The 26,896-nt window shown below is 37.0% G+C and overlaps 1 protein-coding gene across 7 annotated transcripts; it reads left to right on the top strand.

Moving 5' to 3' along the window:
• Nucleotides 1-658: 658 nt before the first annotated feature.
• Nucleotides 659-26,896, top strand: NSUN6 (NOP2/Sun RNA methyltransferase 6). Of its 7 annotated transcripts, none has more exons than XM_065833107.2 (12): nucleotides 659-742; nucleotides 4,405-4,513; nucleotides 5,258-5,413; nucleotides 7,174-7,253; nucleotides 8,485-8,594; nucleotides 10,951-11,104; nucleotides 12,733-12,814; nucleotides 15,145-15,264; nucleotides 18,036-18,180; nucleotides 19,945-20,093; nucleotides 21,014-21,139; nucleotides 24,710-26,896. In XM_065833107.2, the coding sequence occupies exons 2-12, from the start codon at nucleotides 4,439-4,441 to the stop codon at nucleotides 24,920-24,922; spliced, it is 1,410 nt and encodes a 469-aa protein (XP_065689179.1). In that variant the 5' UTR covers nucleotides 659-742; nucleotides 4,405-4,438; the 3' UTR covers nucleotides 24,923-26,896. The 7 variants fall into 7 exon arrangements, with proteins under 7 accessions (XP_065689179.1, XP_065689180.1, XP_065689177.1 ...); XM_065833108.2 differs by having other exon boundaries at nucleotides 727-779; XM_065833105.2 differs by lacking the exon at nucleotides 659-742 and adding an exon at nucleotides 786-1,366.

Raw genomic sequence — 26,896 nt, 5'->3', positions numbered from 1 at the left:
AAAGCACTTTAGAACAGCAAACTCCTTTTCGGTGCGGCACTATAGGCTCTTGTGTATGGAACTCTTGGCTGGGTACCGCAGTTTTCTCACTTGGCAGCACCTTCGGCAGGGTCAGCCGAAGAGCACGAACCCCACTCCGCCTTAGCGAAGGAACCTCCAGGCACTTAACGTGCAGGAGGGGTGGAAGTACAAAACCTGTTACTTTAATCTACTCAGCAGCGTTTAAGGTTTCTCATGCGAAAAGGTGAAAAAAAAGAAAAAGCGCTGTCAGCAACGTTTTGTCATTTGTCAGTTGTGTATTGAACTTGTGGCCTGAGCTACTGCAGCGTCACAAACTCGTTACTGCCCCGTAGCACAGGAACACGCCGCTCCACCGCAGGCCCCTGCCGGCAGCGATGCGGGCGGCGGTTCCGAGACACCGTGAAACCGCGGAGCGGGAGAAGGACCTTGCGGCACAGCGGGGTCTGACCGCGGGGGAAACCGCTGCGGCCGCATGTAAGCGGCGACAGGGCTGGTAATGGCGCTGCTCACCCCGGCCAGCGCTTGGGGGCTCCGCGCCGGCTTTGCTGCCGCCCTTCCCGTGCCCTGGGGGCGTCTCGCGGCCCCGCTGCGGCGTGTCTGGCTCCCGTAGTAACAACCGAACCGGAAGTGCCTTGTCGACCGCCAACCAATCCCCGGAGGCTGCAGAGGCGGGACTTCCTGCCACTGCCCGGAGGAGGCGGGACCGGCCCTGCTCACGGCGGTAGGTGGGGACGTGGCGGAGTCCGCGGCGCAGCCGGGTGAGGGTGGAACGCGGCCCGGCCCGACCCTGCGTGCTCCGCCCTGCTCGTGCTGTCCCGGGTCCGGACGGGGCTTGTGTCTCCCTGGGTGTGCGCTGGGGCTGGGGGGGCAACGGTGCCGGTAGCGGAGCGTCCCGCTGAGGCGCGCCGCCTCCCGGGGATCCCGGGCCTGGCGTAAGGAGCCTCGCAGGGCCTGGGAGAGGCTACCAAGAGAGAGCTTTTCCCAGCTCCACATCCCACTTAGTGTTTTCAGTAAGGGCGCGATGTGGGAATAAAAGAGAGAGCCCCAAGTCCTGCTCCCCACAGCAATAAGCCGGCTGAGTTTTTTACCTCGTGTGGGAAGGGGTGGGGAAAGGAGGTTTTAAAGTTCAGGCTTGCTCGGCATCTCTGGGCGGTGGCTGCATTTGACAACTTGCAGGGCTTATAGCAAGATCAAAGCCCTGGCCCAGCATCCCATCCTCCGCAGCAGCTCCCAACAGAGGCACAGGGAAACCTGTGAAGAGATGGTGAACAGGGGGTTATGCTCCCTCAAGGGCTCTGCTGAAGTCTGTCAATCCTTTCCTGGGGCAAGGTATACTGCGTAGCAGGTGTGTGGAAAAAACAAAACATCTCCTTTTGGTTTCAAACCTGCCTCCTGCTAGTTCTGTTTGAAGTCCAACTCATGTGTTTGAAGAGGCACTAGGCAGTCTCCCTCAACAACTTTTCTTTCTGCCACATCTGAATTGATAAGCTTTTATCACATTCCCTCTCAACTGTGTTCTCCAGCCTTGAAGATTGCAAACAGTTTAGTTTTTCCTTATTTGAAAGCCATTCCCTATCCCTTTCCCTGAAGCTACATTGCATCTCTTCTGGGATGACGGGCACTGCAAGGGGATGTATACGATGCTGAAGCTGCAGGTTGTGTGCATGTGCTCTGAGCCTCCAGTTGAGTCGTTTTGAAATTTCCAGCCTGCTTACAATAGTTTTATTCTTTTGACTGCTCTTTTTAACTGAGGAATGGCGCTTCAGTTGTGTGTTTTTCCTCTCCCTGAACTAAGCACAATGATAGTGGGTTTCTTGTATGTGTCATTTGAATGCATGTGTTGAGTCCACATGCCTTACAGTTGCTGTGACAGAGCAGCTCTTCTGCAGTAACATTTTGTACCAGGCCCTGGGAACTAGTCAGGGTCAAGTCTTAACTTCTCCTGTAACGTGTTTGTCGACTTCCTAAAGTGTTCATGAATTGTGGTTAAAAGCACATATGTAGCATCATGTTTCTGCATGACATCTATGCTGTCTACACTGGGAGGAGTACAATCCCTGTTTTTATTCTTATTTTTCTGTTGGCCCTCATTTATTGCAGGCACTGTAAAATACTTGCTGTCCTGCTTAGAAGGATGGTGGTCTCTAACACATTATAACTTTTCTATTTTGATATGAAATTTTCAGCCATAGAGATCCTGCATTACTTGTAGACATAGTTGTCTTGTTAATTTTTATCATGGGACTAACAGGTCTCTTTATACCTCATTTAAGGACCTTCATTGCTGTTCTGTCTACTGTGCACAGTGGTTTTGACCAAGAGTTCATGGTTTTGACCACCTACTGTCTCATGTTTCATGGTAGCACTCAGTCGCATTTTAAAAATTAGGTAGAAACAAGTCCTGTTCCCAGCATGCTGTCAGATCAGTGGCTGGTTATCCATGAAGAACTAACTGTGATTGTGAGATGACCTCAGTCATTCAGTGTGATTCTGCAGTTATCATAAAATACACATTTAATGTCCTAAAAAGATGCCTTCATAATGTTATTACCAAAGTCACTTGTAGGGCTCATAAATAACACATATTTCTACCAGTTTCCAAATGTCTGCTTAATTCTATTCAGGATTCCAACTCTTCAAAAAATTCACAAGTGTGTGGGTTTTTTTAAATGCTTATTTATTGTATTTCTGAAGAAAACCTTTTCAAATGTGAGCCATAGGGTTGGGTTTGGTGGTTTTTTTTGGTGATTTCTTTTTCCCTGTAATGTAAGCATGCTAGGACAACAGCTCAGAGGCGGAATATGTTGCATTGTCTGAAATGTTAAAACAGAACTTTGTTAATTTTGGTTGTAATATGAACTATTATACTGTTAGTTTTAGTAGAAATCTCAAGGTAAAGCCTTTCAGGCACTTTGTTAGATTCTGAAAAGAATTAATTTGATTAATTCTAGAATTAATTCAAAAAATAATTCATTCCATTACAGTTTATTTCTTTCAAAGGGTGCTAAGTTCGGGAATAAGGCTTTGAAATTACTACCCATGAAGCTGAAAGTTGCCTTTGTCTGGGATCAAAAGTTAAGTCTAAAAAAGATTACATTCTTCTAGCATTAAAACTTCAGCTAAATCTGAAATATGTATATATATATGTATAAGAAATTTTGAGGGGTTTTGTGTGATAAAAGTGACAGCCTCTTATTTAAATAGAATGAATACCCAGCTTTCTGGTGTTTGTTCTTCAACTATGTTTAATACAATGAAAATGTAGTATTTTATTATTCAAATTTCCTTGTTGTGGACGTGATAAACCTCACTGACAGGGGGCATATTCTCACTTTCCCTCCATTCAAGTTAGTGTAAACAAATTATTAAATATTTAAGAAGTCTCATTTCTGACTGAAGTGTATATACTCTTTCAAAATACAAGCAATATAAGGGTGAGCAGATACAATTTGGGAAGACAACTGTGTTTTATTACCTACAGAGAAAAACAGAGAATAATTACAAAGAATAAAAGCTGCATCAGTACTGAGCTACGATAGAGACTTTATAGTTTGGCTTTGCATAAGGAATTAAAGCAACCTCTGGAAATTTCCTGTAAATTTTAACCATGTAATCTTTCACCAGACGAAGATTTTCAGTGAGGACCACCAGAGCTTCTGTTGCATTCATGTTTCACTAGTCTTGCTGTGAATTAAACACAGACTCAAGAGAAATGTGTTACTTACAGTTCTTCTTTAATTTTTAAGTATATATGAAAAAAATGAGAATCATTGTCCACAGTCATGCACATGTCCCCCTGTTATGAAGTTTGTATAATTTGAAGTATATAAGAAACATAAGAAGTTAAGCTTGAGCAGAAGAAATCTGACAGGGAAAAATTAGAAAATTATATCTTAAAATGAACAGATATGATGGTGTAATAGAATAAGAAATTCAAAGATGGGTCTTAGAAGAGTCAAAACTAGACTCTGTGAAGAGCCTTTGTGAGTGAATTCTAGGACTAAATGGCAAGATGTCCCCAAGGATAGCTAGGGGAACTTTAATGAGACAGAATTTAGAGGTGGTGACGTTTTCTTCACGTTTCAGACACTGATACAGTAGCCTTGGAAGGTTTGGCTGGGAACGACATGACAGCAAGGAAACCAGTAACCTCACTGTAAGGTGACTGCAAATGCTAAACATGTTAATGGACATATTCTGAAATTTAATTAACAGTAGTGTTACAGTCATATCCTGAGCAATATTTGGAACTTTGAGTACAGTAAAATTGCATTATTAAAGCAGAAGAATCAGAAACTGCAGCTTAGTTTGTGGGTTAATCTTATGTTACTTTTATAGATTCATAGACTGATAAACAATAAGAAGATATTTTGCTTCTTTCAGTTCTTTACCAGCGGATTTTAAAAACTAAAGGAAGATGTCTTTTTTCCCCAAAATCTCCTTCCAATGTGAGGTTGAACAGTATCTTACCAAAGTTTTCAGAAACAATGAGGTATGTGAAATAGATACTACTAATCATCAACAAATATTTGCTAACTGAACACTGTTAATATTGCTGTGATTTAATATTTTGTGTGACTTTACTACCTTACATTGTCTTTGGATTAGACACAGATTTTTATATATAGTTCTATTTAAAATATAAAATTATTCTTTATGCCTGTTGGCTCAAAGTAACCTAGAAATATTTAAACTAAACATAGCATAGACTCCAGTTTTGGATCCCACTGAAGTATGATCACTGAGAAAATGAACCACTTCTCAATCACATAATGTTGACAAGAATTATTCTCTTATCCCAGTGTAGAACCAAAAATCCTATAGACGGTGTATGAATTCCTAATGTCAAAGGACACAAAAATGATGTTTTTGTGTATGAGAATAAGAGTTATTGATGCATAGTTTTGAATCTTCCATCTCCTTGCGACTGTTCTTGGTACACCATCACAGAGCTCACTAGCAGTTACTTTAGGTACTTGCTGCTGCCTGTTTACAATGATCTTGCTAATACAACTGTTTTTCCAACAATACCTTTTCAAGAAATGTATGGGGTTTTTACTGGAATTAGGCCTCCAGGCATAGGCATTACTCACTATGGCCCACCACACAACCATATTCCTCCATTTCTACAGAATGGTTATTCAGTGGGTTTTGCTTTTATTTTTTTTTTTTTTCACTGAGCAAGAGGCTGCTTTGTGAATCTCTTTAATATAAAATCTTTTCTTTTCACTTTCAGCTTGTCACTGCCTTAGGCACTCAGGAGGCGGAATGTAAATACCAATCTCTGTTAAGTCGTCTATCTCATCCACCAAGTTTCACCACTGTTAGAGTTAATACCCACTTGGCGTCAGTGAAACACGTGAAAAAATTGCTGTTTGAAGAGATCCAGAAGGTTTGTGGAATTTCTTTGTTTCAGCAAAAACAACAGGCCATTTTATCTTTTGCTTGATTATGAGAGCTTTTAATTACTGGAAACTATTCCTTAACTTAATATATGTCTGCTAGTATTAATGTCATGCAATCATATTGATTTCCTGTCACTATTAAATGTTCAATGAAAATTCATTGTCTAGTATTATTCCTCATCTAATATATCCAAGAAAGGCAATAACAGAGGGAAAAGAAAATAACTCTTTCATATTGCAGATCCAGACCTTAGATAGGATTGGGGTACTAGTGCAGTAAATACTGTAAAGGCTGGACATGTTCCTGTGTGACATCACGTAGGCGTTCCTGCTCTGGCAGGGGGATTGGACTAGATGGTCTTCTGAGGTCCCTTCCAATCCCAAACATACTCTGTGTGTGTGTGTGTGTGATCGTAAGTCTAGAGAAGATGGTAGAACGAGAAAAAAAACTGTAGTTCAGAATGTTTAGAACATTTTTATTTAAGATTAAAGGAGAATGGCTCTCTGTCTCATTGCACAAACTATTCAGGAAAGTGAGAAAATCCGTATATTTTAGAAACTGAAGCCAGAGTGATGCCCTGCAGCTGCTGTGGTTTTTTTTTTTTAACCTGTTTTTTAATATTTATATAATTTTTGGGTTTTTACTCACCTTAATTAAACATTTATTTATCTGATAATATGTAAGCCATTATGTTTAAGAAGTAGAGTATTTTGAAACTCTATCCTAGATTTTCACTCTGTCTAAAAAGACCTAGTTGTTCGTTAAGTAAATTATTAATGCTAGTGGATGTGCAGGGAGCTGTTGCATGACAGGAGCCAAGACATTTCTGTGATGCAGAGGCAATTGACAGTATTCTGCTGGCTGGAATGGTAATGAGTTATGCTAATTTTAGTTTTATTGTAGAAATCTGGAAATATATATTGCAGAATGATATTTTGCTTCAAGGAAAAATGCTTTGCTGAAAACTGAATTAAGACTGGCTTTTCATAACCATTTTGAATTGTGGTTATGTTAGAAAAGGAAACTACATAAAAGCATTTAACAAAAGTATGCTCTTGGGTTGTTTTCTTAAGAGAAAATACTTATTTATCGGATGCAAACTAATTTGTGATTTTGCATGGTTGAAGGTTATATTTTAGAAGGCACAGGGGAAAAAGCATCATCTTTTTAAAGTTCAAGTTGTAAGCTGTCATTTCTTCAACTATATGCACAGCTTAGCTCCTAGTACCCAATGAAAAGTTAAGCTGAAAAGAAAAATAACAAGTATTACCAACCTGGCATATTAAGTAAGACAGGCAATACATTAGATTCAAGCAGTGTTTTACAATTAATAGCATCGAAAAAATAACACAGACTAGACCTAAGCTTGTCTGGTGGTGTTACTGTGATTTGATGATAACTTGACACAACCTTTTTCCAGAAGAAGGCAAAAACCAGTGGTAGGGTTTGATGGTGGTGGTAGTGTCAGAACACCGTTCCACTCCCTGAGGTCACATATTAGTGAATCCCTTAGTGGCCTTGTTATTTTTCAATTTATTAAAAGTTTAGCCTTTTAGAGCAGTATTTTTAATATGGAGCATCTCTTTATACTCTATTTCCCATCTTCTTGTACTGTTTTCACTACATCTGTTTTTCGTACTCTACAGCTATAAATTATAAATGGAAAATTGTTTTCAGTCTAACTGAGTACTCAAAATGTTATTTTTTTTAGAATTGCCTAATAATTATGGTTTTTTAATGAAACAGCAATTCAAAGGATTATGTGTTCCAGTTCTTGAGCACCCAAAACTCCAGGACATCTTATTAATTCCTGTCATTGGACCCAGGTTTGAAATTTTCAGTCTTTGGCCTTAAAATGCCATAACAAATATTTTATGTACAGAATTCTTGTTAAGCAGTTATGATAACTAACTCACAATAAAAGAAGCACAACTTCATATGTATTAAGACCTAGTGGGCAGTCCATATCCTAATTAGGTGAGAGATTTAGTCCTTAAAAGATGTAAGAAAATATAGAGAGTTCTCTCCTTATTTATGAGATTAACTTTTTATAGGGAAAATGTAACATAAGTACATCCTGTCTGGCAATCCAGGTAGCTGGTAGATAGAAGAACTGAACTTTTGTGGGGGAATATAGAACTATAGCTAAACATAGGTAGAGTTTTCTTCCACGGTAATCAAGTCCAGCAAGACTTAGGGAGACTGGATCAATAATACTGAGAGGATTCCTGAATCAATTTTATCCCCTACAAAATGACTGTTTTTCATTCTTAAGATATGTTTGGATATTTCTCATGTTGCATCTGTGTCTGCCCCTATGGAGGTTTTTCAGTATTTTACTGTATTCAGTTATGGACATTTTATTTAAAGTATCTTGTTCATAATGGAGACTAAACTACTTCAGATTCAGTTTGTATTGTGATTAGGGAGAGATTGGTAACAAGTAGTACCGGTTCGTAAATGCTCTACACTCTAAAATAGCATTTAACACTTTTATTTATTTTTCATTTATTTAATGCTCTTTTGTAGCATCTTTTTCTGAACATTCTGGGTTTTTTTATATTCAAATATATTTGCACTTTAATTAAAGTTTGAGTAACTATCTTCCTCACAATTCTTACTGGCAAAGTTCCTTACATCCAGTTCTACATTTATTATAGAAGTACTTAGCAGTTGTTAAACACAAAAAATCACTTCACAGTTGTCTGGCGTAGGAAGGGATAGAGGACTATTATGCTCCATCTCAGTATAATTTATTCGTATTCCTATGTCAGGTTCATAATAGTGGCAGAATGTGTCAGTGTGTCAGAATCTGGTTAATTTTGAGGACTAGTTTCCTTCTTGGCTCTTTCATTTGATTCTTCTGAGACTTAAATAAATCTTTTAAATGTAATACATAATAGTTAACTATGTTTTCTATTATGTTGTGACAAAACCAGTATTTATGAACTCGAGTTTACTTAGAGGGTATTTTGTTTGGGGTTTGTGGTGATGGTGGTGTTGTTTTCAGTATACTTTTTTTTTTTTTTAAAGCTGAACTACATATTGTATTTTTAGGCGAGATTTAAAAAAACATGCATCTGAAGTCATTGTTGGAGCCCACTGTGGATATGCAGTACTTCGAGGAGCACATGTTTATGTCCCTGGAATCATATCTACCTCAAGATGTAAGACTTCTTTATATTCACTCAGTTAAGTTGAAAAAATTTCACCCCTTGATGACAGTTTCCAATAAATACTGACACTTTTTTTTTTTCTATTCACAACTGAAATTAATCTTATAGGTGTAATTTATGGTAAATATATTTTTTTAAGTTCTTCTAGCTTTTTCTGGGAGATAAGTGGATGTATGTTTATAATTTAATAGATACTGCTTCCAGATATATTATTTCTTCATTCAGCCACAAAGGCACTCACCTTCATGATCCTGCCAGATTCCATGATACAGATCTAAAAAAGCAGATTTTTTTTTTCTTTTAATCCACTGGTGATTCATTTTTATATTGTTTAGTAAACTAGTAAAACGGGTGGTTTTTTTTGTATTGGTGAGAAGACTCTTCAGTTTTAATGTCAGAGTCTTAAGAAATGGAGATTTTTGTTTCAGTGCCTGTGAGGCAAGATAAAAAAATTGACATATACACGCTTAGTGTTCAGCAGCCTATTTATTTTTTATTTAAAGGTCAAATTAACTGTATGTGAAACCAGTATAATTTTGGATGATTCACCTCATTATTCTATTTTGATGAGATCTACTAATCATCATGGTTCTTATTATTAAACAAAGTGAGTCAGGAAGGCATTTATCTAGCCACTTAACTTCATTCCCTTCCAGGAAAAAACCTTCAAGAAGTTTTAACCATGTGCTTATGTCCAATTCACTGAACAGGAATGTTTTTTCAATCTAGGACTTGATAATGAAATAAGTATATTGCCATAGCAGTTGTTCAAACTGCTTGTTTAGGCAACCTCATAAATATTCAAATCACTCTTTGAGTCATCTAGTGATTTATTATAATTGCTGCATGTAATTATGCATGCAACATCAATTCAAAGAATGAAAAGATACTATAAAACTTTAGGAACACTTCAGGGGAATTGCAGATAGGAAAATAAAATAAAAGGGGATGCTACCCACTTGAAGCCAAATATAAAAAAAGCTGTGTTAAGCACAGATGGTTTAACTAGGAAAAAAAAGAGTACAGCAAGAACACACATTTAATCACTGAACTTGCAACCCAGATGAGGGTAAACTAATTATCAGGGGGCTTTGAGTTTAATTTAACTAATCAAACTCTAAGCTTTATGTTTATGGAATGCCAATATAAGCTACAAAAAGCTTAAGAGCTTTTCAGAGTACTAATGCATTTTGAAAGGATGGTTGTTAGCAGAGAGTGAAATCAAATCCATGCAAAAATCACTGGCAAATATGCTTGATGGAAGAGTTAAATTGCTGCAAGTTTTTGTTCAGTGAAGTTTAAGCAGACAATAATAGTAGGCTATCACATAATGTTTTATGTCACATTGTGTAAAAAGAAGCTATGCAAAAAAGTACATGTTTAGTGGCTCCCCAACAAATATTACCATTTAAGAATTCCAAGGCGTTTTGCATATTAAGAAGGCCACTTGGAAAAAAATGATTCCTAAATACAATTCAAAGAATTCTTGGGAAGCTGAACTGTCATTACTCTTACTTGTCCTATCTTCTGATTGCTCCAGCCAGTCAGACATGTCAGAAATGTAATTTTAGAAAACTGTATATTGCTGTCAGTGGAGGCCTTTATTCTTAAGCATATTTTTCAGCCAGTCAGTGCATAGACTTTGTCTGCTATTCTACAAAATCACCTAAACCATCCCCCTTTTCCATCTATTTTTGTTCTCCCTCAGAAAGCTTGAGTCCCCAGGACTACACTTCTAGAGTTTGGTGTATATTTATGTACTGATCTGGAGGGGTTTAACTGGAGATGTAAAACTCTATTAGAGGATTATTGAGAACAGCAGTTGCCTTAGAGTGAAGAAAGCCACACCAGAAAAATGGTTTGAACAAGAATATATAATCACTTGTATCAAAGCAATAGTTAGGGGAAAAGCAGCTATGGCTATGTTCTACCTAGCTATTGAGAGGTCATTAGACAAATTTAGTGTTATTATTACCTTTTACCTTAAGTGTGAACCAGTGTTTTTGGATGTACTTACATGCTTGAAGCACAAACAGAGGACTGAATCCTCTAGAGCTGCTTAAAACTTATGGGTGAAGATTTGTCTGGCCTCTTAAAAAACAAGACAAGCTGTCTGATTTGTAACCTTGTATCTCTCAATAGCTGTAGTCTTCAGTAGCCATCATTCACCATATACACTGTCAAGCCTAATATAAGTTAATCTTTTTCCTTTATTATGTTAATCAAGTTTAAATTTTGCTATAGTGTAGGAGTTTAAGTAAGTAGTCTACTGAGGAGCCTAAATTATTTGGTCACTACTGTCTTGTCGAAGATAATATTAATATCAAAATTTCTGTTCTTTGCACAGTTATGAAAGCTGGAGATCTGGTTTCAGTGTATTCAGATATTGAAGGGAAATGTAGAAGAGGAGCCAAAGAATTTGAAGGAGTCAAAGTTTTCCTTGGAAATGGGATTTCAGAACTGAGTCGCAGTGAAATCTTTAGTTCTAGTTGCCCACTGAAGTAAGTCCATAGTAACTGCAATCTACATCTACAACTGTGCAAAGGGAAGGAAGAAGATGGGAAGACATTGTGAAACGCTCTGTACTGTTTGTGAAACCACAAGATGGCTTTGACAGAGACCTTTGTTGCCTGTTTGGATTTCCAGTATTTTTGGGGAAGAGTTAAGTTTCTGGGAATATAATAGAATTGTGCCACCTGCTCTCTTCTGTAACTTCACAATGAAAGTAGCGGCAATGTGATGACAATTACGATTAAAGTACTACAGTAAGAATTATCAGACTCAACATTTAGTTTCATAGTGGTATCCAGATACCAGTTTACTTGAGAGATAGGAAGAAATAAATGGGAGCCTTTTCAGAATTTATGTTTAGCATATTACTTCAATAATATAGAAGAAACAGAAGTGACAAACATTCTCACTGTGGCACAATTGTATTTTGGTAAATTGTTCTATGCCTCTCTCCAATTTGGAGGGAACAGAAGTGCAACCTTGTTGATTTCTCCATCTCCTAAAAATATTCATAGGGGCTTTTTTTGGTGGGGCAGGGGACAGGACATAAGGTCAGACATCTTAACTGTCTTGGCAAATGCTATTATTTTTTATCTGTTTCAAGATTACTTGCTTTTCTATTGTGTTTCATTTTGTTCCTCTTCTGTCATCTAAAACATACATGAAAAGCAGTGTTGGAGAGCATAAACATCAAATTAAGGACCAAGAATTTATATCCCAAGAACAAACCACAAAAGACCTAGTAAAAAAGACTACATTGTTAGAGGATTCCTTATTTATTAGAGCTTAGATATAGTGAAAGTAGTGGTAGGCTATACCTGTTGAATTGAAGATGTGGAATGGCAGCATGTAACACTAAATATGGTGTCAGCAAGTTTGCTTTCTCATGTCCTTCCTTCATCTTGTTAGACTGTGCAGTGCATATGCAAAATAATACTAATTCTTGTTATCTTCAGTAATGTATTGTTTCCAGGGTCAATTTTGTTTTTTTTTTCTTGTTTTTCTTTCTATTGTTGTCCATTTCCTAGTACATTTGTCTTAATGAAATCTGTGTCAGAACTTCATATTTAGAACTTTTAAGTTGCTTCTAAGTTCAAACCTTTGTTTTGCAGGTATATCAATGTTCTTGTAAGGCTTTTGAAATAGAATTTCTTTAGGTATTTGACTGAAATCTTAGACAATCTAGAAAAATGGAGGAAGATCTGAGTAGGAAATCATATGCCAGTGCCCTAGTGGATACATGACTCGCCAAAAGCAGTTATGGATTGAAATTAACATATTTAAATCTGGTTCTATGAATTTCTTTACATTATCAAGACTTGGATTAGATCTCAGTTTGTGTGGTGTACAAGAAAAGAAATTTGTACTGTTTTTACAGATACTTCAGATTTATCATGTAGTATATTTTTTGTTATGGTTTACCTAACTTAATGATGTCATTTTAAAGAATTATCAGATTACAAAATTGTAAAACTTTTTTTCTTAGTTGACTTAGAAGTGCTTTCAGTTTTGTAAGATTATTGTTTCAAGTTTCTATTTGTAAACATAGTAAGTTTAATTGAATACTGTTAAAAACTATCAGTCTCAATGGTCAAAATATTTTTGTCATGTTTTTCAGTGGAATGGGCATAAGAATGATAGAGCCAGTCTACCTTAGTCCTTCGTTTGACAATGTGCTTCCTAGTCATTTGTTTTTACAGGTAGGTTAGTTAAAAAATAAAAGTCTGTACAATTTGTAGAATAATTAGTATCTTCTAAGCATACATTGATACTTTATATATTCATTGTTTATTATGGCACCTAATTCACTCTTCAGATTTAAAGAAAACAAAGTGTTTAGAATGCAATCAGTACCTTCATGTAGGTGGTTCAGTCACACTGTGTCTGATACGTGAAAAGAGACTTCAGAGCGACCTAAGAGTTACTCACTTAAAAGCTTTGAAATTCTTTTGTGCACAGGTACTATGCATAGAACTTTTAGGTTTTGGAGTCTGCCTATCAACTCTGAAATATGAGCCTCGTTCAGGGTACATCCTTCTGTAGATAATCAGGAAAATCTCCAAATATTAGGTTAATTTTAAGTTGAAGGAAAAAAATCTCTATCTTTTTAACCTTAATGAAAAAAATCCACCTGAACAAAACAACCACAAAAAGTCTTACAGTAACACAGCTTTTGCTACCTCTTAACATAAAACTACACAGCTTCCAAAGGACATTTTTTTTTTTTGTAGTTTTATTGTAGAATTAAAAACTTACTTCAAGCTAACTTTTCCCTTGCATCTTTAATATTTGTGATACCTATACTCCTTTTCACCTATTATAAAACTAATTAAAAGCAATACTCAAACGTAAGAATTGGCCACCTGTGCTATGTTGAAATGTAGGATGATGAAATCACAGAACTTTCTAGTTTTAAAATGATTGGGTAAAATCCTTCATTACAGTTTGCTGACGTAAAAAGATCAGGTGAACACCTCAGTTAGATTTCTAAGACAATTAGTGTACCAACAATGGTGTTATATGATGATTTAGAAGCAGGGTTTAAAACAAAAGCTGTCCAGCCTTCAGAGAAAAAGTTATTTTAATCTGTAAAGCAAATGTAAATTTTATGTCAAATAAACCCTTGTTCAGAGATATTATCTGAAATGCTAAGTTATCTCCTCATTTGATTGATATTACTAGCACTCAGACAGTAAGTCCTTTATTAACAGTGAATTGTCTCAGTATTTCTTTTGTCAGAAGAGTCAGTCCAGCTGATTAATTATTTTCATGCATATATTCTCTTTGTAATTGAACTTAATATTTTTAAATCAGCATCAATTCTGTCTTTTGAAGTGGTCAAATGTAAGTTTATCATGCAATATATTGTCTCATGGCCTGCAGTAAAGGAGAGGCCTTGTCTTCCCTCATTCAGTTTATCAGAGTGCTTGCTTTCAAGGAGCAGAATTGTTAGAGAGACAGGTTCTTTAAGAGGCTGGTGCACATGAGAATCTAGATCAACTTCTTGTCCACCAAGTTCCCCAGGGCCTTCCAGACAGGCAGCCCCAGCTGGTGCTGCTGCCTGGGGTGCACCAAGTGCAGGAGCTTGCACTTCTCTGTGTTGAGCTTCATGAGGTTTCTGTTTCTGCATTTCTCCAGCCTGTGAAGGTCTCTCTGAATGGCAGCACAACCTTCCAGTTTATCAACCACTCTTCCCAGTTTTGTATCCTCTGTAAACTTCTTTAGGGTACACTCTGTTTATATCCAGGTCGCTAAGGAAGAGATCAACATCAGTATTGACTGGCCTCCAGCTGGATTTTGTGCCACTGATCACAACCATTTGAGCTCAGCTTTTTTGTCTTTAATTTGCCATGTATAAGATTAATTATTGTTCATTTATTTTTTTAATATTGTGGCATGGAACTTGAAACTATGCTAACCAGAGACAACATATAGTAAAGATAACTTTGAAATGTTTTTATACCTTCGTGTTGAACCAAATTAGAATAGAATCTTTCAGAATGTTTCCATATTGTGTAAGATGTGATATGGTGCACAATTAGTGACTATTATTTCTCTTCAGTACATCTGTTCTATTTTCACAATTCACAATGCAGTTCAGCTTCTTGGTATTATTCTTCGTTAGTAGGTCACCAATATGTTCATACAGTATATGTTCCAATAAACAGGTCAATATAAAATATTTGTTATATACAGAGCTGCTCTGTTTCCATGATAGTATCAGCTTATTTTATTTTGTCTTTTAACACTGTAGTCTCTGTAGTCATGAACCCTTAAATTTCAGCCATAGATACTCATATATAGCTTTAAATAAAAATGAGCTGGAGACTTCTGACATATACTGTCTTTTTAATATAATCCCAGCAGTTAATTTTCTGTTAAGGACCTTACAGCAATATCACAGGTATCTTCATTGCTGAATGAATTTTTGTTTCAACAAGTTTCTCATTCCTTAATAGAGGTCTTGATACAGGACATAAGGTTTGAATTCTCTCTTTTTTTTTTTTTTTTTTCTTTTTCCCAATGCTAGAACTTGCCTTCTGTGGTTGTGAGCCATATTTTAAACCCTCAACCAGGAGAAAGAATTTTGGATATGTGTGCTGCACCTGGAGGAAAAACAACCCATCTTGCAGCATTAATGCATGACCAGGTAAGAGAAATCATTGAGCATTTTCTGTCTTGGTGAAGAAAGTCTGACCACTGTTCATTTGCAGAGCTCACCTCACTTAGCTGTCAAAATGCACAGATAATTTACAACAGGAAACAGTACTTGAACATATATACTTAGCAGTATGTTTTGCTATACATCAGCCTTACTGAAATGGGCACAGACTATCCAATAGTCAAGATCACATTTAAAAACTTATTTGCTGCAAGTTGACCTATTGAAATATCTTTGATTTTACTTTTAAATGTTATTGATTTATTTGTAATGGAGGAATTTGTAACATGCAAGGCAAAGTTATGCAGGAATATGCTGGATTCATTAAACTGAGAATACATGGAAATCAGGAATCACTACTGTGTGCCAAAAGAATGCACAACTCTGTACAAAAACATATTAAAAAGTTACTAATCCCATTAACTTTTTCTCAGTAAAAAGTATCAATTAAGCAGTACAGATATGATCTTAGGTTGAATTTCTAGTGTGAATCTGTTGTTCTAGGGTAAAGGTGGCTCTTCTACCCTAGAACAACAGATTCACACTAGAAATTCAAACCCAAAAGTATTTCATGAGAAAGCAACAAGATGAGAAGAAACAAAATATTTAGAGAAAGACAAAGGAAAATAACACAGAAGCAAAAAAGAATGTGGATATAGGAATAACAATTTGCATATATTTAATTGCTGTGAGCAAAATATAAAACAAAAATACAGATTATTCTTTCCTGCCAGAGAAGGGAAAAATGTGTAATGTTTCCTCTAAAAATCTGGTAAGGTTATTGTTTTCATTGGTATAGGGTTCTTAGAATATATCAGATTATTTAGAAGTCTTGCAGTTACATTATGCAGTACTTCAATGGTTGTCTGTGCATTAATGGGAAGGTATAGAGGGTGATGATGTGAACATGTTTAGAAGAGATGTATTCAGTTCTGTGATGATTTGCTTATTGAGGTGTTTCTTTCCTCAATATGGGAAGTTTGCAAACATGCATTAAACATGAATTAGACAGACATTAGACATTTATGAGATAGATTTATAAAGCTTCCACTATAGAATTTCAGTGTGATAGATAAAGGAAGTCTGTAAAACGTATGTTTCTGTCATGGATACATTTTACATTTGTACTTTTTCTGTCTGTGTATGTACATTCTGTATAACTTTGTATAGTTTTTGTTTAGTCCTTTTAGATATGTTGATTGTGCTTACCTCCAGCTGAAGTGGTAAAGACTAAGAATACAGATGTTGAAATTTATCTGAGTATACAATTTTAATTTAAGATGTAGAAGAAATGCATTAGTAAATTTGCACTGCTTTTTGGTTCTTAAGTTCCATTCAGAGATATTCCATACTGAATTTCCATAGACAGTAAATTAAATCATTAATATTTCAGAATATTTGAATCAATCTCATATTTTTTGTAATTTAATTGTAAAAATTAGTTTGTAGATGTTTTGGTTTTAGATGAGAAAATTAACATGTAAAATTACTTTGTATTGTTATGAGCTTTTAGATAGAAATTGGGAATAGTTAAAACTTGAGAATTTATTATTATCTGGATTCCAGTCCAGACCACTGTTTTTTCTACATGTCTTTCAGGAAGTTTTTCTGGCAGCAGCTGGCATGGGTCAGATGGGGAAGAACTGTTGTCTTTCAGCTTGTTTTTTTTTCTGAGAGTCTCCCAGGAGAAGGGCTTGTCTCCCTATATATCCACAGCACATGTGCAGCAAATCCACTGTTCTATCAACAGACCTGACTTTCAAGAACCATCAGTGGTTGGTGTGCAAGCACCAGAGGTTGTGTGGTGACAGGGAGCAGCAGTGGCACGTGCTCATGGGCTGCTCCTGTGGGAGCTGATTTGGCTCACGGTAGCTGAAGGCTGGACACCATTGATACAACATAAATCCTTTTTTACTTCTCACTCCTAGACCTACTTATTGGCTAACATGACACACAGTCAACAGCTTATCTTTACTGAAGTTTGCTTGGTTTCAGTTTGTTGTTGAGTTTACAGATTTCATCTCGCAGATAGTGGTGTATGTCCCTTTTGATTTCTCTTTAGGAAAAGAGAAATCTTACATAAAAGGAGAATAATGTGTCATCATGATTCCCCTCCCCCCATCTAAATTTATTCTAGTATTTACAGTATTTCCCAAAGTGACTTGAGTGACATCTACTGCAAGTGTAACAGTATGTTAAGAGTCTGAGCAAGCCAGAGGCCTGGCTGTGGGCCTTATTTCCTCAGGACTGTTTCCTACCATCTCCTAGCAAATATAAAACCTCTTGACCTATTTTACCATAAATTTGAGACTTCTACTCTCTTTCAAATGATTAGATTTTTATCTGAGTTAGTGCCCAGTAAAACAGTTCAAAACAAATAAACCAAAACCAACCAGCCAAACAACAAAACCCAACCTACCAATCAAGCAAAAACACAAACAAAAAAACCCAACACAACAAGCAAAAAAACTAGCCTTGTCAGAAGTGAGACATGATAGGGTCCCTTAGGGAGTGACTGTGCCCAGCAGCTAGTGCCAGTCAGAATGCACATGGTTTCAGACTAGTATCTAGCCTAACATGGATATCACGGAAAATATGGGTGAAAAAGAACTACTAGAGTGTGGATTTAAGAACAACAAAATTCTGTAGGGAAAACTAAGCTTCATTCATTACACTGCTCATGGGTGCAGGGAGGAAATCAGGAACTGTGCATCCATTTAATCCCTGTGCTCTTGATAAAAATTTTGTGTTTTTTTCAGGGTGAAGTAATAGCCATGGACAAGACAGCTAACAAGGTCAAAAAAATTAAGCAGAATGCTGAATTGCTACGGTTGAATTGCATTAAGACTTTTTGCTATGATGGAACAAAAGCACTTTCAGTTGAGAAAAGAGAGGGTGAGCAAGGTAAACTGCTTGAGTAGTAGTAGCTTTTATAAGAAAACTGTAATCAGTTTTGCACTAATAGTATTAATCCTGCCACAGGTCTGCAAGTCCTTGAAATCTTAGCAATACCTAAGTTGCTTCAGCACTGTGAATGCTCTTTTATTTTCTGCTCTTTCGTGATTATTTGCTTCTCCATGAAGCAAATACAAAAGTCAAACTATCTGTCCTTATCAGAACCAAACATGCTCAAAGGGAATGCATTCCTTTTCCAGTTAATGTCAAGGATGGAAGAAACCTTAAAGGCTCTTTCATTATAATGTTTAACCCCATATTCTGAATTGTTTGACTTAGTCTGAGAAAAAAATTATTTCTCAGAATTGTTTGGCTTTTCTGCCTCAGAATCCTCATCTGTAAAATGAGGTTATTAATACCTAACTCCCAGGAGTGCTGCAAGGTTTAGTTCATTGATGTTTGTTCAGCTGTTTAGAGGAAAGTTCTATAGAAGCACAGTGTATTATTTTAAGCTCATTTCATTTGCTTTTCTGAAGTGCAGTATTTATCATACTGGTTCCTTTCCCATGATGGAACAATTTAAACAGTAGTTGCTGTCTTGATTATTTTTAGTTCGTTGTGCAAAGTGTGCTGTTCTTTCTCACTCTGTTTTATTCCAGTCACTGGTTAGCTTAAGTAGGCATTAGGTTGCATAATTCACCTTCCTTGTTACTATGCCTTGCCGTTATTCTTGCTTTGGAGGAATAAAGGTATTTCCTGAATAGTCTTTCTATGAACATTCATAAAATACGGTAGGTGATATGTAGCACTTACACAGATGAACAAGAGCTGGCTGTAATACTGAAAGACCACAAAGGCTTTTGTAGTGTTGGAACAAGCTAGGTAGCAGTAGTATGAAGTCACTCATTTTCACTTGTGACCTAACTTGAATATTTGAGGAACAGAAGGAGAAAACGAGGTAAAGCATATAAATGGCTTTCTTCCTCATTGGTTACTCACAGGTACACCTATGAAGCCACTTTGTCTTGGTGATGCTGAGCGGAACAGTGTCTCTAGCACTAAGGCAATATAAACTTTTGAGCTGTTGAGCTAGCGGGTTTCAGTTGAAAGGATGCATATAGAAGTTACGGGTTCCCTTATCTGTGCAAGTAATATCCAGAAATTGTACTTGTCTTCACAGCTCTTGTTTACTGAATTGTTCTGCAGTACAGACAGCATTAGCATGCGTTAGGACTTGTAATATTTCATGTTATTATGAAGTGCTCTATTTTCTACAGATATATATGCATCACAAGAAATAGTTATTCTATAGACAGGCCAATTATTATTATTATTTAAGGCAGTCTTTATGGTTAACTACAGGCTTCTCTCTTAACAGTTTGCACACTTGGTTCAGTTATGAGCTGACTGTGGTTCATTACAGCCTATATGTACAGCTCTGTACCCAGAACCTCTGACCAATCATATTTCAACATTTTTGTTTGATTACTTTACATTTTACTTTCAAATTATTAAATTAAACTTAAAAAGATAATTTCCTAAAGGGGTGATGTATTGTTTGACCTCACAGAACTAAAATTCTTTAGTTTTCTGAGAGGTGAAATCTACGACGAGTGGTGCTGGGAGTCATCTCTTACTGCAATTACTTTTGGAGGCACTATGTACAGAACATAAATATTTTAAGTCAAGGATGCAGAAATAGATCGTACTTATCTGTGAAGAAGTCTTGGGAAAGGAACAGCCACATTTTACATTTCTAACTGATTTTTACAGAAGGACCTCCATTCTCACCAGAGTCATTTGATCGAATTCTTCTTGATGCTCCATGTAGTGGGATGGGACAGAGACCAAACATGGCTTATTCCTCAACTTTAAAGGAAGTGACCTCTTACCAGCCACTTCAGCGCAAGCTTTTCACTGTGGTATGTATTAATCATTGAGTAGATAAGCTAAACTGAACACAATGCTTTTGCAGCATAAAACTTAATACTGAAAGACAGTGCCTCATTTTCCTTATCTTTTCAGCAGTTAAGTGAAGAAAATAGGTTTAAGATCTGTTGCTAGGTGAAGTCAGTTCATTGGAACATGGGAAAGGTATATATAAGACATAGTAAATAAAAACCTTTGTATGTGTCAGTTTCATCGGTTTTAGTTTATAATAATCACCAGGGTCTAAGTCAAGGAGCAGGCTGAAGTCTTTTCTCTGCACTAGCATAGACTTTTGTATGTTCACTGCGTAGATCTCCCATGCAGTGGTGCTGTGAGGTGCTGTATGGGACATGAGATGGAGTACAAAGCCAGGAAACCAGATTGCAGCTTTTCCTGCTAGTAGGAGTGTGCTTGGGATGATGCTGAAAGATAAGATTTCCTTAAACTTGTCTAAATCTGAATTACAGGTCTTCAAAGTGAACCACAGCTTGAAAAGCAACATAGATACAACTTCCATGCCAAATATGTGGAATAGTTGACATCTAATTTCACTGATTAAAATGTTGTGTATCCAAGGTTGGCAGCAGGTGATGAAAACAGAACTAATCTGTCTGGGATTTGCAGGGCTGTACAAATAACAAATCTTACAAGGTGGATCATCTCAATGGCATTAATAAACTGCATGAGCTATAATGCTGATTTGGAAAGAAGAATCTTTTTAATCCATGAGATCCTTTACTGCATTTCCTGAGAAGAATTAGTATCCTAATGCCTCTCTTAGACAGAAGGATCTGAGTTTAATTAAGTGTTAAGTTTTTATATTATAGCTTAATGGTTTCTTGGTTAATGTTGCTTAATATGTAAGTTTTTACATATAAAAATAAGCTGAAATATTGTTTATTTCTCTCTGCAGGCAGTGAAATTGCTGAAGCCAGGAGGTATTTTAGTATATAGTACATGTACAATTACGCTCTCTGAAAATGAGGAGCAAGTTGCGTGGGCCTTGAAAACTTTTCCTTGTCTCCAGCTTCAGCCACAGGTAATAGTATTTTCAGGGTACTTCACACAATCCAGTGATCTTGTGTTGGTACTATAAAGTTACATGTTATATTTACTATCAATAAATCTCTTTTTCACTGCAGAAAATTTTAACTGCTGCGGATGGAAATAACACAAGCATTTCTAAGGCTCTTTTAAATCTATTTTCATGTTTAACTGAGCTTCATTTAGGGATTGTTAAGTAGTTTCCCACTGTGTAGTGTGGTTGTTTTGCTTTGTACAAGTCATTTAAAACACAACAGGGAAAAAAGATAGATAGTTCAGACAGGTTAAAATTTCACTTGCAATTGTTCTCTAATGGATATATTTTACTCGCTTTTTTGCACATTCACAAGAAAGGTGAAAGATTTTTTATAAATGCCACTGAAGTAGTGAAGATTTGCATAAAGGATGGGAGATAAATGGAGAGAATCTTGTGTTTTGAGGAAGGATTTTATATGTATGGGAGCTATTTTTGCATTATTTAAAGGAATGAGGGAGTAAATTTATTTCAGGCTCAGTGTCCCAAGAAGGTACCTTGTATTTTCTGGACCCAGTGTCTACCATTAAGATATCTGGGAGGAGGTGATATATAGGGAGATACTAGAATTTTTCATCTATACTGTATACATTTCAAAAATATCTGTTACCTTTATTAGTACCTCGAGAGAGTTTATCATCAGACCATATGCATCTCTCTTCCTCTTTGTTGATGTGATGAGTTGGGTGGGTTAGTTGTTTATCATCACAGCTTTGAGGAAAAGTCTAACTCTGATACTAGTGTAGCTTACTTACACATTCTGTGATGACTTGTATCTGTTCTAAGAATCATAGAATTGGTTTTGTTTGAAAAAACCTTTAAGATCGATCCAGCTGTTAACCTAACACTGCCAAGTCCACCACTAAACCATCTCCCTAAGAACCTCTTCTACGTATCCTTTAAACCCCTCCAGGGATGGTGACTCAACCACTTCCTTAGGCAGCCTTTTCCAATGCCTGACAACCCTTTCTGTGAAGAAATTTTTCCTAATATCCAATCTAAACCTTCCCTAGTGCAATCTGAGGCCATTTGCTCTTGTTCTATCACTTGCTACTTGGGAGAAGAGACCAACACCCTTCATGCTACAACCTCCTTTCAGGTAGTTGTAGACAGCGATAAGGTCTCCCCTCAGGCTAAACAGCCCCAGCTCCCTCAGCTGCTTCTCATCAGACTTGTGCTCCAGACCCTTCATCAGCTTTGTTTTCCTTCTCTGAACTCTCTCCAGCACCTCAGTGTCTTTCTTGTATTGAGGGGCCCAAAACTGAACACAGGATTCGAGGTACAGCCTCACCAGTGCCGAGTACAGTGGGACGATCACTTGTTCTGCTGGCCACACTAATTCCTGATACAAGCCAGGATGCTGTTGGCCTTTTTGACCACGTGGGCACACTGCTGGCTCATGTTCAGCTGCCTGTCAATTAATGTCCCAAGCTTTTTTTCCTCCAGGCAGCTTTCCAGACGCTCTTCCCCAAGCCTGTAGCGTTGCATGAAGTTGTTGTGACCCAAGGCACTTGGCCTTGTTGGAAGTTTAGATACATCCCTTAACTGTAATTAAAAAACATATATATATAATAGGTGTACAGTTATATGAAAACTGCTAAAGATTTAACAGAACTGAAAAAGATTTGTATGTTAGGGTTCTTCTGCCTACTTTCTTACCATCTATTTACTAGAAATTTTTCAGTTCCAGGTATTTCAACTGGGATTATTTATTTTAAGTAACAGCATAAAATTGTCCCCGATAGAATGACAAAGCAAAACATTACCCCATTTAACTCAAATACAAGATTAATTCTGGTTTCATAGACTTTCTCTCACCAGTAATATTGCTCTTGCATAATGCACTAGTTTTTACACAGAAATGCCATGTCTGTAAAAATTAAGCTTTTGTGTATGGTGTATTTTAAATGAGATGACACTGAATTGTTTACCCACAGCTAGTGTATAGTATCTTACAACCAGTTCCCCAGTAGTGTAAACCCAGGTGATCTTTTCCAATGAACAGGAAACTGGAGTCTAGGGTTGACTTACCTCATATTCCTTTACATATTTTTCATATTCTTTAGTCTCTCGGTGAACACCTCCTCACATACCCAATCCACTGTCTCCCAGTTTCTCAGTTTGGCAGCAGATGCTGGAATCATGTTGGGTATGGAAAAAACAGGAAATAGAGACATAGACGTTGAGCTTGTAGGTGGAGGTTACTGCCTGGCAGCTGATCCTTTGTCTGTGCAGACTTACTTCCTCTTAGGAGTTTACCCAGGAGATGCTGTAGATCAGCTTAAATGCAGTAACTTTACTGGAAGGAGAAAGGAGAAGGCCGAGGAAAAAAATTGATCTGTCTTTGAGCAACTTGATTGACCCTGCGTACTATCATTTTCCCTAGACTTTTAGCTTTCCATCCTTCTATTACATTACTTCAAGTCACTACCCCCATCTCCCTTTGTATGCTATTTTTTCTCAATTTGTAATGGACACCTCCTTTTGTCTCTTCCTTGGAAAGCGCTGAAATCCTGCTGAGGGAAAGAAAGAGAAGAATCAGGCTACAAACTCTTGGCTGCCCAGCTTTACAGCACACAGTGTGTGGTTAAGCAACTATCTCACATCATGAGCTGACAGGGTGAACTCGTGTTAGCTGAGTATGATGGCTCAAAAATACCCTGCTGTAAGGTGCATTATAGACTGCACTAGACTAGATTTACAAAGGAGATCTGGTTTTGATATTGCAATGCCAGCTACTCACAAGAAATGCTGAGAAAAGGGCTGTGATTTTAAGCCTTTCCCCTCTCCACGATTTTGATGCCAAATGGCATCTTCTAAATTCAGATACCTAAACTATTCCTTTCTTTTTCTGCCTCATACACATACACATGTAACAGTGGTCCTGTTTACCTGTTTGTTAGTCTTATTACAGTGCATAGAAAATCCGAAGCTCAGGTTTTTCTGCTGCATCATCTTCCAAAATGCTGCCTCTTCAGACAGTATAGTATCCTGGAATGGGGCGTTCAGTCTCTCCAGTTTAAGTAAGTTTTTAATGGGAAAAATCCAGGTGTTTCTGCTACTGAGTATATTAGTAACTGGCTAAGGAATCACTGGTTTTGACTTAACCATAGCTATTAGTCAGTACACAGAAGTGTTGCATCACTTAAAAGAGGCAACCTAAAACCTCTAGTTTTTACTGTATGGTGGTAACAGCTTTCTTACCATGTTTCAGTGCTTTGAGTAATGAATTGATTAGACCTGTGTACCTGTCCTCAAAAAGTGCTCTAAACTGCTGGGCTAAAGTGGATTAGGTGCCCCACCACCTCCTCGAAGTACTTTGGACCTTGTATATATGCTTGTGTACATACTGGACAGATGAAGTCAAGAACAGAAGTGCCAGTTTATTTTTAAAACCTCCCTGGGTGTGAACGATACAAACTTAGCTTGTCCACGTTAACAGGCAGCTCTGCATATACTCGGCAGAATACATTGAGGGCATTTAAGAACTTTATTGATGCAATCATTTGCTTTTCTTTGTTACTAAAAAAGGAACCTCACATTGGAGGAGAAGGCATGAGGGGCGCTGGACTGTCACTTGATCAGTTGAAGCTGCTGCAGAGATTTGATCCATCTGCTGTGACATTGCAAGGAATGGATATTAATTCTTTGGAAGATTCCATGGAAGATGATCTGATTTCACTGGCAAACAAGGACTGTATAGGATTCTTTATTGCAAAATTTATTAAATTGAACAGTAAATAAGCAGTTAGGAATGCAACCTGAAAAAAATACCTCTGTGAGTCTAAGAACAATTTGGAGGTGAAGTGTTTCTCCTGCTGCAACGTTGCTGAGGCAACGGGCTGACGGCAGGGTTGCTATGGCAGCCAGAAAGTCTGCCAGCTGTTCTGCTGGGAAAGAGCCACAGGTTGCAGAGAGAAAGTCATGGCTGGGGGAAGGGTGAGATCACTTGCACATCTCCATTTCCTTTTGTATTGACAGCAGGTCAGTGTATGAATGACAAGTGTGTTCACTTGTGCTGCTGTCTGGTCTGTCTTTCCTCATGTGAGGCATTTGTCTAGTGCAGCAAGCGTAGGAACAGGGTTTCGCTGGGAGGGGTGTAAGCCACATCATGAAATGCAAACATAAATAAAATAGTTTGGAACTATTCTCATGAATTTTGGAAAAGGTAGTTTCTATGGAGGTTTACCAATAGTTAATGTTTCATTAAATGGTGCTTCATGAAACACTGTAACATTTTGCAAATAACTTTTATAAATTGATACTTAGAACCTCATTTCTCTTTTATTTTAATACAGGCAAGATTTTCTGTACACATAGTATATACACAAAATACGATTAGGCTTTGTAGCATGTCTTTTATAGCAGCATGAATATATTAAACCATCTCACTCTGGGAATGTAAATAAATATTGTTTCAACATCAAACTTCCCATGCATAAACTGTATTGGTTCTGAAATAATAGCCTATTGGACTGGCTGACAAGTGACAATTTTAAAATGAAACATTTGCAACAGAAGGGGCTACAGTTGTGATTAATATATCAAAAGACAGAAAACAATGCATAATACCATCTGAAATGCTGCAAATCACCTTTCAAACAACTAAGAATATTAACTCTTTATTGGTTAGAAAGCATCACCAGCTAAAATCATATGAAAATTGAAACTGGGGAAGCAAGCTAATGAGAACTGCCTTAATACACTGCTCAAAGTTTTAATAATCTAAATTTCTTAAAAGTGTTAGATGAATTTGAAAATTTTGCTCCAGTTGCCAGAGATGTTCTCTGTTTGAACAGTCTTCTGTTTTCTCAGTACTGCTGGAACTGACAGTAGCACTAAAATTAGAGGGAAAAGGTAAGTACAATTCAAAACCATAAACTGACATCTCTATGTGTTTGGTTTTTTCCTCAGTCATCAATTTCCAGTTGTTAAAAGCATTATCTTAAAAATGTCTGTCTTTACACACATAACTGTTTGGTTGGATTAAAAATAGTGATAGTCCTTTTAAAATTTGTCTTCATACTGTCAGAAGTGCTTTTGCATTTGCTGGCAATCAAAACAATTCATACAATTCTGTTTCTCAGTATTCTCATTGTTTACTTATATTTGCTATAAATGTTTTTATACCGTGTGTTTTTTACTGATTTTAAATAAAACAAATGGCCCTTCTGTTCTGCAGGCTTGACCAGTACATCCTCTCTAAGGCCTGTGCTAGCAGGGTAGGAGGATAGAATTGTTGTCTACTACTTGTCTGCTCTTGTTAGTCACTCCTTTCCATTAACTATAACATGTCTAAAGAAGACAAAGTATTTTGTTTCATCAGTAGTAGGTGAGATAGCCTATTTAGAATCATGAAAGCTCATGCTATAATTTACAGTCTTTTTAGTCTAAATATGGCTAAAATAATTACTTGGTAACAAAAGGGATTAGTCCTTTATTGTAAGTACATGTTGAATTCTTTAACTCAGTGCTGATAAAAAGTGTTTTCTTTTTTGCAGAATATATAAATTCTGTAAACGTGTATCAGCAGACACAGACTATATACTGAAATTTGCATATGCATATAAAGTAGGGAATTTTGCCTCCAGTTTCAGTAGCAGGATTTGTGCAATGCTGAATTTGAAAGAATTAAGATTGCTGAACTTTTAGTGGAAGATTTGTTGAGACTTTCCCAGATTTCTTTCATTTTGAATAATAAACAGGCTTTTCAAGACA

The sequence above is a fragment of the Patagioenas fasciata genome, chromosome 2 (assembly GCF_037038585.1).
Source record: "Patagioenas fasciata isolate bPatFas1 chromosome 2, bPatFas1.hap1, whole genome shotgun sequence".
NCBI classification, from domain to species: domain Eukaryota; kingdom Metazoa; phylum Chordata; class Aves; order Columbiformes; family Columbidae; genus Patagioenas; species Patagioenas fasciata.
Note: the sequence above shows the minus strand (reverse complement) of the source record. Positions and strands in the feature narration are given on the sequence as shown.

Bases quoted from the DNA above. Each gene is read 5' to 3' on its own strand.
- NSUN6 (XM_065833107.2), top strand. From the start codon at position 4,439: ATGTCTTTTTTCCCCAAAATCTCCTTCCAATGTGAGGTTGAACAGTAT. The intron at 5,414-7,173 runs GTTTGTGGAATT...TTAATGAAACAG, and splicing joins TGTTTGAAGAGATCCAGAAG to CAATTCAAAGGATTATGTGT. The intron at 7,254-8,484 runs GTTTGAAATTTT...TTGTATTTTTAG, and splicing joins ATTCCTGTCATTGGACCCAG to GCGAGATTTAAAAAAACATG.